Source organism: Elephas maximus, chromosome 12, assembly GCF_024166365.1.
Source record: "Elephas maximus indicus isolate mEleMax1 chromosome 12, mEleMax1 primary haplotype, whole genome shotgun sequence".
Taxonomy (NCBI): Eukaryota; Metazoa; Chordata; class Mammalia; order Proboscidea; family Elephantidae; genus Elephas; species Elephas maximus.
The window spans coordinates 90,960,276-90,979,368 of record NC_064830.1 but is presented as its reverse complement, the minus strand read 5'-3'; the positions used below and the strand labels follow the sequence as shown (position 1 = coordinate 90,979,368).

General features: G+C 40.7%; 1 protein-coding gene across 2 annotated transcripts in view; it reads left to right on the top strand.

Annotated features, from left to right (window-relative positions):
• Positions 1-19,093, top strand: part of LOC126087233 (zinc finger protein 789-like) — a 51,338-nt gene that overhangs the window by 26,264 nt on the left and 5,981 nt on the right. Inside the window, exon 4 of one of the 2 annotated variants that reach the window (XM_049904509.1) lies at positions 5,425-19,087. The exons of the other annotated variant lie outside the window; for it this stretch is intronic. Coding sequence (XP_049760466.1) covers positions 5,425-5,540 — 116 coding nt within the window. The 3' untranslated portion in view covers positions 5,541-19,087. Of the gene's footprint in view, positions 1-5,424; positions 19,088-19,093 lie in introns of those variants that run through there. 2 annotated transcript variants of the gene reach the window in all.

The following is a 19,093-nucleotide window of genomic DNA, read 5'->3' as shown; positions in this document are numbered from 1 at the left end:
CAACAAATCTATTTGAAATTATTCTAACGTCCTAACCTCTTCCTAGTCGTCGTCGTTAGTTGCCCTGGAGTTGGCTGCATCTCACGGCAACCTTACGTATAATAGAACGAAACATTGCCTGGTCCTGCGCCATCTTCTTTCACTGGTGTTTTTGAATCCATTGTTGTACCTACCGTGTCAACCCATCTCATGGAGGGTTTCCCTTGTTTTGATTGCCCTTGTACCAAACATGATGTCCTTTCTAGGGATTGATCTTTCCTGATGTGTCTAAAGTAAGTGAGTTGAAGTCTAGCCATCCTGGCTTTTTAGGAACATTCTGGTTGTATTTCTTCTAAGACTGGTTTGTTCATTCTTTTGGCAGTTCACAGAATAATCAGTATTCTTCAGCAACCCCACAGTTTGAGCACATCAGTTCTTCTGTCTTGTTTTTTTCATTATTGAGATTTCACGTGCATATGGGACTACTGAAAAGACCATGACTTGGGTGAGAGTTACCTTAGTCATCAAAGTGACATCTTTGCTTCTGAAAACTGTAAAGAAGTGTTTTGCAGGAGATTTGCCCGATGCAGTACATCATTTGATTTTTTTGACTCCTGCTTCCATGGACATTCATTGTTGATCCAGTAGGATGAAATTGTTGGCAACTTCAGTTTCTTCTGTCTTGTTTATTGATCCAGTTGTAAGGATTTTTTTTTCTTCTTCTTCATGTTCAGGTGTAGTCCATACTTAAGGCTTTAGTCTTTGATCTTCATCAGTAAGTGCTTTAAATCCTTTTCACTTTCAGCAAGCAAGATTGTGTCATGTTCATATTGCAGATTCTTTTTTTTTTTTTTTTATATTTAGGAAACTTTATTTCCAAGATGACATGGGTAGATTCTTTACATGGAGAAAATAAGAATGATGCCAAATTATTCTTTTTATGATTATTTCCTGGATATATATTGTTCCATTTCCTAATGGAAATCAACGTGAAAAGATAAATAGGATAACGCAATTACTATTCTCTAAAGATCCACTATCATTTGATTACAAGTGTAGACATCATTCATAGAATATAGTTCTGTACAAATTTTCTTTCAAGGACATTTCTTAGCAATGCTTTCTTAACTTTTTTTTAAATAATTTGCTTTTAAGGAAAATTAAATTTGGGCAAATGTTCTAATTAAGGCATAATTCTAGTTCCAAACACTGTTGTTGTTAGGTGCCGTTAAGGCAGTTCAGACTCACAGTGACCCTGTGTGCAACAAAATGAAACACTGCCTGGTCCGGCCCCATCCTCACAACTGTTGCCGTGTTTGAGCTCTTTGTAACAGCCATTGTGTCAAGCCTAGCTGCAGATTCCTAATCTAGCGTCATTATAACCCATTGCCTTCAAGTCAATTCTGACTCATAGTGACCCTTTCAGACAGAAAAGAACTGTCCCATAGGACAAGACTGCCACATCTTTCTCCCGTTGAACAGCTAGTGTGTTCAAACCGCCGACCTTTTGGTTTGCAGCCAAGCATTTAACCACTGGGCCATCTGGGCTCCTTAGCATCATTAGTTACTTTTTCTTTTTTCAGTGCCACATATTTATTTGAGAAAATATTCTGACAGGGAAAAATAATAACTAAGGCTTAACCGTGTGTGCCAGGGATGCTTCCAAGTGGTTGACACGTATTCACTTTTTTTTTTTGGTGTGCATATTTTTTGACATTGGCTAACAATTCCACGGCATGTCAACACCCTCCCTTCTCCACCTCGGATCCCCTATTACCAGCTTTCCTATCCCCTCCTGCCTTCTAGTCCTTGCCCCTGCGCTGGTATGCCCTTTAGTCTTGGTTTATTTTATGGGCCTGTCTAATCTTTGGATGAAGGGTAAACCTCAGAAGTGACTTCATTACTGAGCTAAAAGGGTGCCTGGGGACCATATACTCTGGGTATCTCCAGTCTCAGTCAGGCCAGTAAGTTTGGTCTTTTTCTGTGAGTTAGAATTTTGTACTACACTTTTCTTCAGCTCTGTCCTGGACCCTCTACTGTGATGCCTCATATCACAGATTCTTAATGTGTCTGCCTTGAATCCTGATACTGCGTTCTTCATATAGTTGGCTTCTTGGGTTTTTTGTTCAGCATACAGATTGAATAAATAAGGTGAAAGGATACAATCCTGCCACACCCCTTTTCCCATTTTGAACTATGCAGTAGCCACTTGTTCTGTTCAAACAACTGTTTCTTGATTCATGCACAGGTTCCATAGGAGCACAGTTAAGTGTTCTGAAATTTCCCGTTCTTCACAATGTTATCCATAATTTGTTAGGATCAACTTACTCTGTCCTGCTATTTAGACCCTCTCAGATCCCCTTTAGTTTCCTCTTAATTTTATTATTTTCTTGCCCCTACCAATTTCATGACTTCTTAATCAGTATTAAACACTTGAGAAATCTTAACCCTGACAGGGGAATTAGGCTTTGATTGTAAATTGGGTTCAAAATACATAGTATTTTTGTACTGGTTAGCACGAATTGGCTAGAAGACAGGATTGTCAAATTGTTTTTCCCTAAGCAAAACGAAGAAACTGATACTTTTGGCTTAACCAAAACCAAACCAAACCAAGCCCAGTGCCGTTGAGGCGATTTCAACTCATAGCGACCCTATAGGACAGAGTAGAACTGCCCCATAGAGTTTCCAAGGAGTGCCTGGTGGATTCGAACTGCCAACCCTTTGGTTAGCAGCCGTAGCACTTAACTACTATTCCACTAGGGTTTCCACTTTTGGCTTAGGAGGAAACAAATCACTGAGGAAATAACTGAGTAAGACAGATAAGCGCACTTAAACCTTGGGACATGGGGGCCTGTGGAAAACAGGTACAAGCCTGAGTACACAGAAGTCTGGCTAAGGGCGTTAAGTCTGTTTACATGATACACAAGCTGCCAGCTCTCTAGGAAGACACAGGCACAACTAAGGAACAAAAAATAACATGGGACACACCTACCATCGGTCACAGTTGGCACGAGAATATCTAGAGCTGAGATGTTACGTATGGTAGTCTCTAGTTAAAAGAGGCTATTTAAATTAATTAAAATTTTTAATTAAATTCCTCAGTCAACACATTTCAGGATCAGCACAGATATAGAACATTCCCATCATCACGGAAAGGTCTATTGGACAGCACTGGAAGACCCTAAGGACTTTCTGTTGAGAAATGGGTAGAAAAATTTATTTGGTGCCACTTGTTTACAACTAAATTAAGTAGACCTCTTTTCATTTTATAAATGGCCCCCTATAAAATGTCTGACTCACTGAAAATTCTTATTTCGGTAGAATTCCTGGGTCCCAAAAGGAGGAGGAATGGGGGATTCAGAAGGGTGAGAAACAAGTTGGCATAGAAACTTTGCAGGAATGATTTGGGAGGAAGGGTGAACACCACCACTGCTCTTAAGGAGCACCCACCTCAGAAGAATACCCAAAGAATGCCAGGTTAGTCTGATCGCCTTCCCCAAGAGGTTAGGCAGATGCCATAGCCAAAAGCTCAGATTAACAATGCCAGCTTCAATATATGTTTGTGTTTGTTAACATGTAGCAGAATGGCAAGAGCTCCAAGGTAGCCCTCAAAAGAAGGCAGTCGGGAAGAGATGCTCACGTTTTGGTTTTCCTTAAGGGGTATGATAACAGGTGATGATTGGCCTCCAGTAGTTCTCACTTAGCTAATGGACTAGACCTATTGTCCTTCATGCTTTCAGAGAACAGCTATCAGCTCACTCAGTGAAGGTGTCTATCCCTGTTTGGAGGAGACTGGCATCTACAGTGTAGAATTCCATTGGACTCAAAAGGGGGTCTTGATAAGACTAGCAAAGCCTTTTTTTTTTTTTTTACCATATTTAAATCATAGTGAAAAATGTTATTTCTGTAGTTAATGTTAGACTACAAATTTAAAAGCCGGCTGTGTTAAAAATTAAAATGACATAAAATAAGGTATAAAAATTGATAAATGCTTTCATTTTCTCATTGTTATACACTTGGGTTATATTTGACTAACTGTAAAATGCCGTATGTTGTAACATGATCTTACCATGCGTGACAAGTATGTGTAGCTTACACCATACACAACTCACCATGGGACTTTTGACAACACTAAAACACCTTGTACCTTGTTCAGCTACATTCTCAACAGTACCCTTCATCTCAAACACAAAGGTAGCTTCTCCATTTGCTAAACATTTCTCAGCTGGTAGAAATGAAGAAGAGGAAGTAGGATGCAAGAGATTATACAACAAAGATGCCATATGAAGTTCCAAATTAATTTTAAAATAGCGGAGAAATAGATGATTTCTTGGCAAAATACATTTTTTTCAGGTTAAGTTCTTTGATTTTTTTCCGTGTTGTTAAATTTATTGCTAATTATGTGTGTCGCTATTACAAATGGTTATTTTCCCCATTTCCATTTTGAAGTAATATCCCAAGTCCCTGGGTGGTGCAAATGGTTTGTATTAGTCTACAAACCTAAAGGTTAATGTTTGAACCCACCCAGCAGTGCCACAAAAGAAAGGCCTGGCAATGTTATTCCATAAAGAGTACAGCCAAGAAAACCATATGAAGCAATTCTGCTCTAATATGTAAGGTCACATGAGTTGAATCAACTTGACAGCAATTTTTATTGTTTTTTTCCCTGAGAGCTTGCCTTCCTTGTGGAGCAGGCAAAGCTCTGGCCAAGGACCACTTGAGTTTGGGAGACATTCCAACCCGAACAGCTCCAAAGGCTCCATCAAGCAGAGATACACAATTTTTCAGATTTTTGCTGAGTTTTGTTTTCTTATAGGAAATCATTGTTACCAGCCATGACTGATACTTTTTATACACACAGGTGGAAGTAGCCACTAAGGCACTCACTCAAGTTTTTAAAAATTGCATTGACTAAAAGAGTACCGAATGACCAAAATGAGTAGCAACATTCAGCTAAACTTATTTTCCAAGAAGTCCTGAGAAAATCTGGACTACAGAAATACCTGTCTTTGTGCAGGTCAGAAAACCATGGTCTGCATAAAGCACAGCCTTAGAACATTTAAAAAATAGTGATTAAAGAAACACAACCAACTACTCTCCACGGGAGGTAGCCTAGCTGATAAAAAGAGTTTGTATTTCTGATTCTGTGCAATGATCAGTTAAAGCATCCAGGCATTCATCAGTCAGATTAGTCCTCTTGCTTAAAGAAGGTGCAAACACAAGAGAACCATCCCCAATCCTTTGAGCCACAGGGACATACCAGGTCCAGTGAGGCTTTGCCACAAAAAAGTGAGCATGTCCATGTCCCAGCCAAAGGTGGGATTTCAACCTTTAGAGGAAGCTATGGGATTCGTCCAGTCCAGAGACCCTTCAGTTTCTAGAACACAGGAGCAAACATCAGCATCCCAGTTTAGCCACAGAGATCTGCTTTGTGTGTTTTCTCAGGGACAGTGCTGAATTATCGCCCCTTCCTGATAGCTCCTCCAGCCAGAGGCTTCTTCTGCCTACTTATAATTTCTGCCCCAGCTCACCTGCAGCCAAGAGGAAAAGTAGCCTCCTGACCAAGATGGAAAGTGCTCCTACAAAAGCTGAGAACAGATGCCCAGCTTCACTTCATTTCGCATATAACCTAGAGAGGAGAAACCCACTTTCTGTACTAATTCACCCAGCCATTTCTAAGCATAATGAAATTTAACTAACTCAGCTATTCTCTCACTTTGGCTTGGATGGGTGGGGAGAAGTTTACCAGCCTCAGTATAAGATTTTGCTTTAATGAGGATTCTTTTATGCCTAGAAAACAATGTGCTGTGATTGCAAAGTTTTCTATAGTCACCATATTGTTCTACTTCTTCCCTATACAAGCATGCTGATCTTGAATAAATTTAAAGTTTTGAAGGAACTTGTTACTTTTATGACCAAAACGAGGCATCACTGTTGTTGAATGAAGTCTAGTAGTAAGAAGAGCAAGCCTGAAGTCCACAAATTCAATACACTTATGATGATCATGAAGCCCTGGTTGTGCAGTGGTTAAGACACTGGCTGCTAAGCAAAAGGTCAGCAATTCAAATCTACCAACCGCTCCTTGGAAACTCTATGGGGCAGTTTTATTCTGTCTTATAGGGTCACTATGAGTTTGAGTTGACTCAGTGGCAATGGGTTTTGTTTTGTTTTAATGACAATCATGCCTAGTACCTTCACAGGGCAGTAGGGATGAATAAGTGGGATGCATGCCAACCTGCCTTTGTGTCTGACACACAGAAGGAGCATCATTAGTGTGGCTATTTCCACCTGACTGGGTCTCTTCCTCACCCTCTTGGGCAAACACTACTGGAAGCCTTCGTGTTCCCAGCTCTTGGTAGATCCAGGACCCATAGCTCTTCCCCGTCCTCCAGCTGAGAGCTCACCTCAGGTTTGGGGAACTGAAATCCTACTCATGGGGAAGTAAATGGGATGTGGTGGTTAGTGAGTTGTAGAGAGATGTCCCAGAGCTCAGTCTCAATCCCTTTGGTCTACAGTGTTTAAAAGGGCTGATGAGAATAGAAATTGGCACAATCTTTGTGAAAATTCATTTTGTAATATGTACAGAAAACCTTAAAATTGTTCATTCTTTTTGATCGAGTAATTCCACTTGAAATAAATTGAGGAAAGAAGATAAGGCTGAAATTATTGTACCTGAGAAGTTACCACAGTGGTCTAGTAGATACTGAAAAACCAAAAACCAAACCCAGAGCTGTCAAGTTGATTCCTACTCATAGTGACCCTATAGGACAGAGTAGAACTGCCCCATAGAGTTTCCAAGGAGTCCCTGGTGGATTCTAACTGCCGACCCTTTGGTTAGCAGCTGTAGCACTTAACCACTACACCACCAGGGTTTCCAATGGATACTGTGAAAGGCAAAATAATGACCCCTCAAAGATATCTACATCCTAGTCCTCAGAACCTGTGATTATGTTACGTTACATGGCAAGGATGAATTGGAGTGTCAAATAGAATTAAGATTGCTGATGAGCTACCGTTGAGATTGGGAGATTATTTTGGATTATATGAGTGGGTCTAAAGTAATCACAAGGCTCCTGAAATGTGAAAAAGGGAGGCGGAAGGGTCAGTGTTAATTAGAATGCCACAGTGTGGGAAAGCCATTGCTGGCTTTGAAGATGGAAGGGGGCCACAAGCCAAGGAATGCAGGCAAATTCTAGAAGGAGGGAATGGATTCTCCCCTAGGGCCCCCAAGAGAAACATAAAACCTGCATTTTCTCTTGATTTTAGCCCAGTGAGGCCCATTTCAGACTTTTTGACCTCCAGAACAGTAATATAATAAATGTTTATAGTTTTAAGCCACAAAATATGTGGTAATTTGTTAGAGCAGCAACAGGACTCTGATCAAAAAAACAAAACAAAACAAAAGTTGGGAATAAAGTAATTGTCATGAGGGGGATGAGTAAATAAAGTCATGGTACATCTAAATAATAAAGACAAAAGATTGCACACACAGTTTTCAAATACAAAACTGATTCCTGTATGAAATATATAAACATATCCAAATTTTATTTTTAAAAGATGAACATATACCCAAATAATATGACTATTTTGAAAGGTGAACATAATTTTTATTTTCTATTTCATTTCTGCATTTTTCAAAGTTTCTAAATAAACATGTATTTTATAATAAGAGGAAAATAAACTTAAAATCTACTACTTAAATGGCCTTGAGGAAAGGCGAATTAAAACAACAATGGTATACCACTACATGCCCACCAGTATGCAGAAACTAGAAGTCTCTTACACTGCTGGTGGGAATATAAATTGTCACAACTACTTTAGGAAACTATTTGGAAGTATCTACTAGAGGTGAAGGTACCTGGGTGGTGAAAACAGCCTGTGCTAGACTGTTAACCCAAACAGTGGTGGTTCACACCCACCCAGCAGCACCGAAGACAGACTCCATGGTCTGAATCCATCAAGATTACAGCCAAAATAGTCCTATGGAGCAGTGCTACTGTGTAACACATGGGGTTGCCATGAGTCAGAATTGACTTGAGGGCAGCAGGTTTGTTTTGTTTTTAACTAAAAGTGAACATATGTGTACCCTCGGACCTAGCAATCCACTTCTGTGTATATACCCAAGAGAACGTACATACATGTTCAATAAAATATGTGTATTAGAATGTTCGCAGCAGCACTATTCCTAATAATCTCCAAACTAGAAACTACCCAATTCTCATCAACAGGAGAATGGAAAAATCAAATTGCGGTTTGTTTAAACAATGACATACTATGCAGTAAAAAGAGTGAGTATCCAAAACTACATGCAACAATATGGGTAAATTTCACAAATATAAGTGAAATAAGACAGGCACAGAAAAGCACTCCTATAGATGAATTGTGTCCCCCCAAAAATGTAAATCCTAACCTCTATGCCTGTAGTTATAATCCCATTTGGGAATGAGTTTTCTGTTAATGAGGCAGGATTAGTGTAGGGTGTGTCTTGAGTCAGTCTCTTACAAGAGATAAAATGAGCAAGGAGAGATGAGGGAAGAGAGATGCCCAACCACACGGACATTGCCCTGGGACAGAAGCTCAGAAGACACAAGGACCTTCCTCCAGAGCCAACAGAGATAGAAAGCGTTCCCCTAGAGCCAGTGCCCTGAACTCGGACTTCTAGCCTCCTAAACTGTGAGGAAATAAATTTTTGTTTGTTAAAGCCATCCACTTGCAGTATTTCTGTTATAGCGCTAGATAACTAAGACACATACTAGGAGATTCCATTTATAGAAAGTACACAAATAGGTAAAACTAATCTATATTGCTTGAAGACAAGACAGTGCTTATCTTTGCAATGGGATATTGTTATTGGAATGAACCACAAGTTTGAGTGACTTTTGGGAAATGGCTGTTGTTAGGTGCCGCCGAGTCGGTTCTGACTCATAGCGACCCTATGCACAACAGAACACTGCCCGGTCCTGCGCCATCCTTACATTGTTATGCTTGAGCCCATTGTTGCAGCCGCTGTGTCAATCCACCTTGTTGAGGGTCTTCCTTTTTTCCACTGACCTTGTACTTTACAAAGCATGATGTCCTTCTCTAGGGACTGATCCCTCCTGACAACATGTCCAAAGTATGTTAGACACAGTCTCGCCATCCTTGCTTCTAAGGAGCATTCTGGTTGTACTTCTTGCAAGACAGATTTGTTTGTTCTTTTGGCAGTCCATGGTATATTCAATATTCTTCGCTAACACCACAATTCAAAGGCGTCAATTCTTCTTTGGTCTTCTTATTCATTGTCCAGCTTTCACATGCATATGATGTGATTGAAAATACCATGGCTTGAGTCAGGCACACCGTAGTCTTCAAGGTGACATCTTTGCTTTTCAACATTTTAAAGAGGTCCTTTGCAGCAGATTTGCCCAATGCAATGCGTCTTTTGATTTCTTGACTGCTGCTTCCATGGGTGTTGATTGTGGATCCAAGTAAAATGAAATCCTTGACAACTTCAATCTTTTCTGTGTTTATCATGATGTTGCTTATTGGTCCAGTTGTGAGGATTTTTGTTTTCTTTATATTGAGGAGCAATCCACACTGAAGGCTGTGGTCATTGATCTTAATCAATTCAGTGCTTCAAGTCCTTTTCACTTTCAGCAAGCAAGGTTGTGTCATCTGCATGAGGCAGGTTGTTAATGAGTCTTCCTCCAATCCTGATGCCCCATTCTTCTTCATATAGCCCAGCTTCTCAGATTATTTGCTTGGCATACAGATTGAATAGGTGTGGTGAAAGGATACAACCCTGGCACACACCTTTCCTGACTTTAAACCAATCAGTATCCCCTTGTTCTGTTCAAACAGCTGCCTCTTAATCTATGTAAATGCTCCTAATGAGCAAAATTATGTGTTCCGGAATTCCCATTCTTTGCAACATTATCCATAATTTGTTATGATCCACACAGTCAAATGTCTTTCCATAGTCAATAAAACACAGGTAAACATCCTTCTGGTATTCTCTGCTTTTGGCCAGGATCCATCTGACATCAGCAATGATATCCCTGCTTCCGTGTCCTCTTCTGAAACTGGCCTGAATTTCTGGCCGTTCCCTGTCAATATACTGCTGCAGCTGTTTTTGAATGATCTTCAGGAAAATTTTGCTTGCTTGTGATATTAATGGTATTGTTCTATAATTTCCGCATTCGGTTGGATCACCTTTCTTGGGAACAGGTATAAATATGGACCTCTTCCAGTCAGTTGGCCAGGAACCTGTCTTCCCTATTTCTGGGCATAGATGAGTGAGCACCTCCAGAGTGAGCACCTCCAGCGCTGCATCCGTTTGTTGAAACATTTCAATTGATATTCCGTCAATTCCCGGAGCATTGTTTTTTGCCAGTGCCTTCTTTTTCAGAGCAGTGTGGGCTTCTTCCTTCAGTACCATCGGTTCCTGATCATATGCTATCTCTTCAAATGGTTGAACATCGACTAATTCTTTTTGGTATAATGACTCTGTGTATTCCTTCCACCTTCTTTTGATGCTTCCTGCGTCATTTAATATTTTCCCCATAGAATTCTTCACTATTGGAACTTGAGCCTTGAGTTTTTAATTCAGCTCTTTCAGCTTGAGAAACGTTGAGCATGTTCTTCCCTTTTGGTTTTCCATCTCCAGCTCTTTGCACATGTCATTGTAATACTTTTCTTTGTCTTCTTGAGCCGCCCTTTGAAATCTGTTCAGTTCTTTTACCTCATCATTTCTTCCTTTTCTTTTTTAGCTGCTCGACATTTGTGAGCAAGTTTCAGAGTCTCCTCTGACATCCATCTTGGTCTTTTCTTTCCTTTCTGTCTTTTCAGTGACCTCTTGCTTTCTTCATGTATGATGTCCTTGATGTCATTCCACAACTCATCTGGTCTTTGGTCACTAGTGTTGAATGTGTCAAATCTATTCTTGAGGTGGTCTCTAAATTCAGGTGGGATATACTCAAGGTCACATTTTGGTTCCCGTGGATTTGTTCAGATTTTCTACAGTTTCAGCTTGAACCTGAATATGAGCAATTGATGGTCTGTTCCACAGTCAGCCCCTGGCCTTGTTCTAACTGATGATATGGAGCTTTTCCATCATCTCTTTCCACAGATGTAGTCAATTTGATTCCTGTGTGTTCCATCTGGAGAGGTCCATGTATATAGTAACCGTTTATGTTGGTGAAAGAAGGTATTTGCAATGAAGAAGTCGTTGGTCTTGCAAAATTCTATCATTCGATCTCCAGCATTATTTCTATCACCAAGGCCATATTTTCCGACTACCCTACCAATCCTTCTTCTTTGTTTCCAATTTTCTCATTCCAATCACCAGTGATTATCAATGCATCCTGATTGCATGTTCGATCAATTTCAGACTGTAGCAGCTAATAAAAATCTTCTATTTCTTCATCTTTGGCCTTAGTGGTTGGTGTGCAAATTTGAATAATGGTCGTATTAACTGGTTTTCCTTGTAGGCGTAAGGATATTATCCTATATCACTGACAGCGTTGTACTTCAGGATAGATCTTGAAATGTTCTTTTTGACGATGAATGCAACACCATTCCTCTTCAAGTTGTCATTCCCAGCATAGTAGACTATATGATTATCTGATTCAAAATGGCCAGTACCAGTCCATTTCAGCTCACTAATGCCTAGGATATCGATGTTTATGCATTCTGTCTCATTTTTGATGATTTCCAATTTTCCTAGAGTCATACTTCTTACATTCCAGGTTCCAATTATTAATGGATGTTTGCAGCTGTTTCTTCTCATTTTGAGTCATACCACATCAGCAAATGAAGGTCCTGAAAGCTTGACTCCATCCACATCATTAAGGTCGACTCTACTTTGAGGAGGCAGCTCTTCCCCAGTCATCTTTTGAGTGCCTTCCAACCTGGGGGGCTCATCTTCCAACACTGTATCAGACAATGTTCTGCTGCTATTCATAAGGTTTTCACTGGCTAATGCTTTTCAGAAGTAGACTGCCAGGTCCTTCTTCCTCATCTGTCTTAGTCTGGAAGTTCAGCTGAAACCTGTCCTCCATGGGTGACCCTGCTGGTATCTGAATACTGGTGGCATAGCTTCCAGCATCACAGCAACACACAAGCCCCCAGTGTACGACAAACTGACAGACACGTGGAGGAAATGTTAAGATAGAAAGTATAAAACTCTTAGAAGAAAACACAGGGGTAATGCTTCAGGATCTAGTTTTCAACAGTGGATTCTTAGATATGATATTGAAAGCCCAAAGAAGAAAAGACAAAATGGAGAAGTGAGACCTCATCAAAATTAAAAACTTTTGTTTGTCAAAGGACTTTATCAACAAAGTTAAGGGATAACCTACATAGTGGCAGAAAATTTGGGGGACTATATATCTGATAAGGGTCTGTCTTGGGCTGGGTTCTTTAGAGAAGCAAAGCCAGTAAAGCATATAAATATATAGAGAGATTTATATCAAGGAAATGGCTCATGTGTTTGTAGAGGCTGGAAAGTCTCAAGTCTGTGTGTCAGACTGATGGCTTCTTCTGACTCACAGAGCCACAGAGTCTTGTGAACCCAAGATCATCAGGTCAGACCACAGGGCTGCGTAGACCAATGAATCCCAAGATTACCCTATTTTCCAAGCACTCTTTTGAAGGGCCTCCCATACCTCTGTGTTTTAAAACCTGCAAAACAAAAAATAACTAGCACTGTAAATAAGATGTATGCAGGCACGCAGGATTAACCAGAAATCAAAAGCAGAGGATGCTCTCATTATTTGATTGAATCACATTTTTTTATAGATGAGGAAACAGAGGCCCAAGAAAACTAAGTCGTGGCTGGGAGAGAGAGAGATGATCACTGGAATCTGAACATATTAACTCCCAGAACAATGCTTTTTCTGTCTTAAGTAGTTTTGTGACTGTAAGTCTTTCCGTGCCTCCTGTTCATCTTTAAAATGAGAGTGGCATCACTAAGATTTTTCAGCTACAAGATTTTATTGGTCTAAAATTGTTGCTGCAAAAAGCTATATTGTAATGGCAAATATTAGCAACTTTTGGAATATACACAGCAATGCTAACTTTCATTCTTCTTGTCGTTTTTGTAGTTGCTATCTAGTCAATTCCAACTCATGGCAGCCCTATCTGTGCAGAGTAGTACTGCTCCATAGGGTTTCATAGGCCGTGAGCTTTCAGAAGCAGATTTCCAGACCTGTCTTCTGAGGTGCCTTTGCGTGGGTTTGCAGCATCAACTTTATTAGCAGTACAGCACTTAGCTATATGTGCCACACAGGAACTCACATAATTAAAAATAAAACAAAACCTAACAACATGCTGGAGTGATATAAATAAACACTTACTTTCAACTTGGTCAGAGTTTAAAAATTACATAAGAGACATGTAAAAATGGCACGGTGGAGGCATCCAGTCTCCTCCTGTAACTTCACGGGGTGGCGGGGGTCGGGGGCGGAATCATCATCAGTATCAACAACAGCCCAAGGCTGATTGCTATGAGACATAGGTCAAACATTCCTCTGCCCTCCAAACTTCACCAGCTCTGACACCAGCTGTCCTTCCCACGGCACTCTCTACTTCTCTGCAGGTTAATAATTCGTTGCAATGGCCACACAGAACTCACAGAAAATACTCACAATTATGGTTTATTAAAAAAAAAAAAAAAGGGTTTTTAGTGAGGTTAAAAACCAAAATATCAAACCCATTGCCGTCAAGTCGATTGCGACTCATAGTGAACCTAGAGGACAGACTTAGAACTGCTGCATAGGGTTTCCAAGGAGTGGCTGGTGGATTCAAACTGTCCACCTTTTGGTTAGCAGCCAAGCTCACAACCACTGCACCACCAGGGCTCCTTATTAGGGAGGTAACAGGTACAATTCAGGACCAGGAATGACTCAGGATTCAGTTCTTCGGGCAGGATAGCTCCTCAGGGGTGTCCACAGGCAGGGCTCTCCCTCTGGCCCTGGGCCCCTCAGGGTGGCCTCTGCCCTGCTCTGGCAAGTCTTACAAAGTTCTTCAGCTCCACAGACAAGTGCCTAGAGGCACCCCCACTCTGCCAGGAAGCCTCCTGCCTGAGGGCTCTCCACTCTTTTGCTCCATGGGTCGGCAGGCCAGCTGTAACCTCCTTGCTCTGTGGACCAGGAAGCCTACTACACCATCTCACGCCTGTCTTCTGGTTCTTCTGCTACCATTTCTCTGCCACTACTTCTCACCATCTCATGTTGTCTCTGATTTTACAGATCTCCCTCTCCATCTCCTGGGTCTAGAAGGTTCTCAGTGCAGGAACCCCAGGTGCAAAGGACACGCTTCCCTCCCATCTCTTCTTTCTTTGTGATAGATAGGCCCCCCTCTGCTCTGGGATTGGCTGTCTTTTAAGTGTAGTGAATGGCAAAACCAATCCCCTCGTTAGGGTTCCATACACCTTATTTGCATGGTCCTACCCCTGAAAGGGTGCCATGTGCCTTATTTACATTATTGGCAAGCTGTCAGTTGGTGGGCTACAAGTACCTTATTTCCATAGGCCCACCCAATCATTCAGTGGAAGTTACAAGACCACGGCTAGAAAGGCCATATAAAAGCCATGAATAGCATCACAGGCCACTGCCTGGATTTTCAAGCCATGGTTCTTTCATACTTGGAGGATAACTTCTTCCTCCTTCCAATTATTTTGCCAGTACAAAACAGTCATTAACAATTAGTCTTTCAGTAGGGCAAAAAGTCCTCAGAGTGAGATTACTTAGGTAACAGTCATTCAGTTCTGCTGAAATGGACTGGTGTTGGCCATTTTGAATTGGACAAGAATATGATGAAAATCAAAGACCACAGCCTTCAGTATGGATTACACCTCAACATAAAGAAAAAACAAAAATCCTTACAACTGGACCAATAAGCAACATTATAATAAATGGAGAAAAGATTGAAGTTGTCAAGGATTTCATTTTACTTGGTCCACAATTAACACCCATGGAAGTAGCAGTCAGGAAATCAAAAGACACATTGCATTGGGAAAATCTGCTGCAAAGGGGCTCTTTAAAGTGTTGAAAAGCAAAGATGTTAGTTTCAAGACTAAGTTGCCCCTAACCCAAGCCACGGTTTTCAATCGCCTCACATGCATGTGAAAGCCGGACAATGAATAAGGAAGATCGAAGAATTGACACTTTTGAATTGTGGTATTGGCAAAGAATATTGACTATACCACGGACTGCCAAGAGAACAAACAAATCCATCTTGGAAGAAGTACAACCAGAATGCTGCTTAGAAGCAAGAATGGCAAGAGTACATCTCACATACTTTGGACATGTTATCAGAAGGGATCAGTCCCTGGAGAAGGACATCATGCTTGGTAAAGCAGATAAAAACTCGTTGCTGTCGAGTCAGTTCCGACTCATAGCAACCCTATAGGACAGAGTAGGACTGCCCCATGGAGTTGCCAAGCAGTGCCTGGTGGATTTGAACTGCCGATCTTTTGGTTAGCAGCCGTAGCTCTTAACCACTACACCACCAGGATTTCCTGGTAAAATAGAGGGCCAGCAAAAAAGAGGAAGACCCTCAACAAGATGGATTGACACAGTGGCTGCAACAATGGACTGAAGCATAACTACTGTTTTGAGGATGGCACAGGACCAGGCAATGCTTTGTTCTATTGTACATAGAGTGACTGTGAGTCGGAACTGACTTGACAGCACCTAACAACAGCAGGCTAAAGGTCTCTTTGGAGATAGTAGGGGATTTTCTGAATTCCTTCATTCTGGCCAGGTGGAAGACAGCCCTGGAAAGATACTCTCAAAATCATACCCCTCACTGGAGTAAAATTTCAGCCCATACACTAAAAAAGAACTCTACTAGAGAATCCAAGAATATATGCCTTCTGATCCAAGGTGGAGTTGGTCTATATTAACTTCTTGTCCTTGGAATCCAAAAGCTAGAACTTAGGAACACACTTGCAGGGACTGATAATTTCACCATACTCAGAAGATATTGGGGAGGGCAGGGAATAAGATCTATAGGAGCTAATTCTACATCAGTCCTAGCAGGAAATCAATAATATTTAAAGTTAATAAATTGAGAAATAGCAATATAAGCATATTATTTTGCAATGCATCCTACTTTGAATACCACTGTTCCAAATAACAGACAAGGGATTGAATTTTTTTTTATTGTGGTAAAATATATTAATGCCATTTTAGTCTTCTAGACTCTGTTAACCCAGAACTAAAACCATTCCCAAAGCCAGCTCTTCAGACAAAGAATAGACTGGACTATAAGACATAAAAATAATACTCCTTAAGAGTGTGCTTCTTAGTTCAAGTAGATACATGAGACTAAATTGGCAGCAACTGTCCAGAGGCGAGATAAGAAGGCGGAAAGGGATAGGAGGTGATTGAATGGACACGGGAAATCCGGGGTGGAAAGGAGGAATGTGCAGTCACATTATAGGGATAGCAACTAGGGTCACATAACAATGTGCATATAAATTTTTGTATGAGAAACTAACTTGAGCTGTAAACTTTCACCTAAAGCACAAAAAAAAGAGCTAAAAAAATACCAAAAAAAAAATATTTTCAACATTTCACCCTTAAAAAAAAATTGCCGTTTTAACCATTTCTATGTGTACAATTTAGTGATACTAGTAACATTCATTCTGTTGTGCTACCATCACCACTGTCCATTTCCAAAATGGAATCATAGTTTTAATACAATAATTTATATGGACAGGAGGTGGTCAGAGGTCTGAATATGGAATCTGAAAACAATAAGCAGTCTAGAGCACTGTTACTCAAAGTGTGATCCATGACCACCTGAATCGTGATCACCAAGTGTCTTAGTCATCTAGTGCTGCTATAACAGAAATACCACAAGTGGGTGGCTTTAATGAAGAGAAGTTTATTCTCTCACAGTTCAATAGGCTAAAAGTCTGAATTCAGGGCGCCGGCTCCAGGGGAAGCTTTCTCTCTCTGTCGGCTCTGGAGGAAGGTCCTTGTCATCAGTCTTCCCTTGTTCTGGGAGCATCTCAGCGCAGGAACCTCAGGTCCAAAGGATGCGCTCTGCTCCCGGCCCTGCTTTCTTGGTGGTATGAGGTCCCCATGTCTCTCTGCTAGCATCTCTCTTATATCTCAAAAGAAATCGGCTTAAGACACTACCTAATCTCGCGGACCTCATCAGTGTAATTGCCGCTAACCCATCTCATTACATCACACTGATAGGATTTGCAACATATAGGAAAATCACATCAGAAGATAAAATGGTAGACAATCACGCAAGGGAATCATGACCTAGCCAAGTTGATGGATATTTGGGGGAGACATAATTCAATCCATGGCATTGAGTATGCTTATTTTAAAAATGCAGATTCCTGATTCAACTCCAAACATAGAACTTGACTTTGTGGAAGTGAGACACAGAAATGTGAATTTTCATATGTTCCCTGGGTAATTCTTACTACACAAATGTGAGACCTTAATCCAGCAGTCTCCACTCTGTGGAAAAGCAGCTGAATTTTGTGATACCTTGAAGGTAGGAGAAAAAAGGAGAAGAAGTGAACTATGAGGTTAGTGGGGAACAACTTTTGCCTACTCCTCTGGAGGTGTTTTCTCCAAATACATCCCCAGCCTATCCTCCCTTTCACCCATGCATCTCAGTTGCAGTAGAGTGACACATCTGGCTGATAAGTATGGGAAAAAAAAAAAACTGGGTATATGCAACTTAGATCTACCCATTCTTCTCTTGGAAATCAGCTGCCTGCAGGGAGCATGGTTCCATTGCTCCCAGTGTTGCGTAGGACTTGTGGGCAAATCTACCTAGCTCTGGGGTTAATTTTACAGAATCTACTGGCATTATTTAGCTGTGCGTTCCAACTTAGCCTGTATGAGTGATAAAAATGATGTTTTGACTTCTATTTTCTTCTTGTGTTATTCCTCAAATTGTTCAGAACTCAGGTGAAAAAGAACAGTGGTGTTTATGGAGGTAGCCTGGGAGGACATATGATATAATATTACAAGCCTATTTCTAGGACATCTCAATTATAAGAAAGAGAGGACAATAATAATAGGTAACATTTACTGGGCACTAAATGAACGTCAGGACAAGGCACAGTTTTAAGCTTTTACAGGTATTCTTTTAATATTCACAATAAACCTATGTAGAAATTCAAGCTGAAAATATTAAAAGTACCTAGCTTGTTGGGTTCTATAAATTGGTCAGGGCAAGAGTCAAGTCAATGTGTGAGAAGAGAAACCAAAGAGAGCTCAGGAGAGGATATAGGACCCGAATAAAGGCTAGGTGAAAAGGAAAATTTCACAGAAATTACTTAGATTGGCATGAAGAAAACAAAGGGGATATTTTTTCTTCAGCTTCAACTTCAGGCATTCTGTGTTATAACCACATCGGCCTCCTAAATATTTGAGTACACCATGCAATCTTGCATCTCTTACTTCTTCCTCTGGTTTTTTAGATGCATTCCCAACCATCTTCTAAATCTCAGCTCAAATTTAATCCTCTTTGTAGTTTTAGTTTTATATCCTCAGATGGGATTAATAGCTGCTTCATCTCTACTCTCACAACTCTTTAGCCATAGAAATATAACTTTTATCACACTGTGTAGTAATTATTTGTATGCCTCTGTATTCCCCAGCTCCAGCTGCGTTACACCATTACACTGTGAGCTATTACGGGAGTCTCAAAAAAAAACTTTCAATCAAGAAAAATGAGAGATTCTCCACCTTCTAAGGTAGTATGATATTGGAATAAGAGGACAGCTTTAAGAAGAAAGAGCATAAGAGATACTTAAGAGATACACCAAAGCATAGCTTCAAATTCAACAGCCTTTCAAAGGCCTTCTAGGAAACAGACTGGCTAAGCTGGCCTGAAGTCAGGCTTTAGGCAAATGCCCACCTTCCAGGTAGAGACCCCAACAGAGAAGTTGCTGCAGAGAGCAGCTATGGTCATAAAGGTGCAGTGTGCAGTAAAGCAAGCGGGTCATTTTTGTTGTTTTCAGACAAACCTATGTACTGTCACCATTAGCAGTACCCCCCTCCCCCGCCAGAAATATGAGGGCTGTGACCAGGGGGGTGTTTGGGACTTAAACTGACATATACAACTCCACAATCTAACTTAGAGTTTTTCCCAG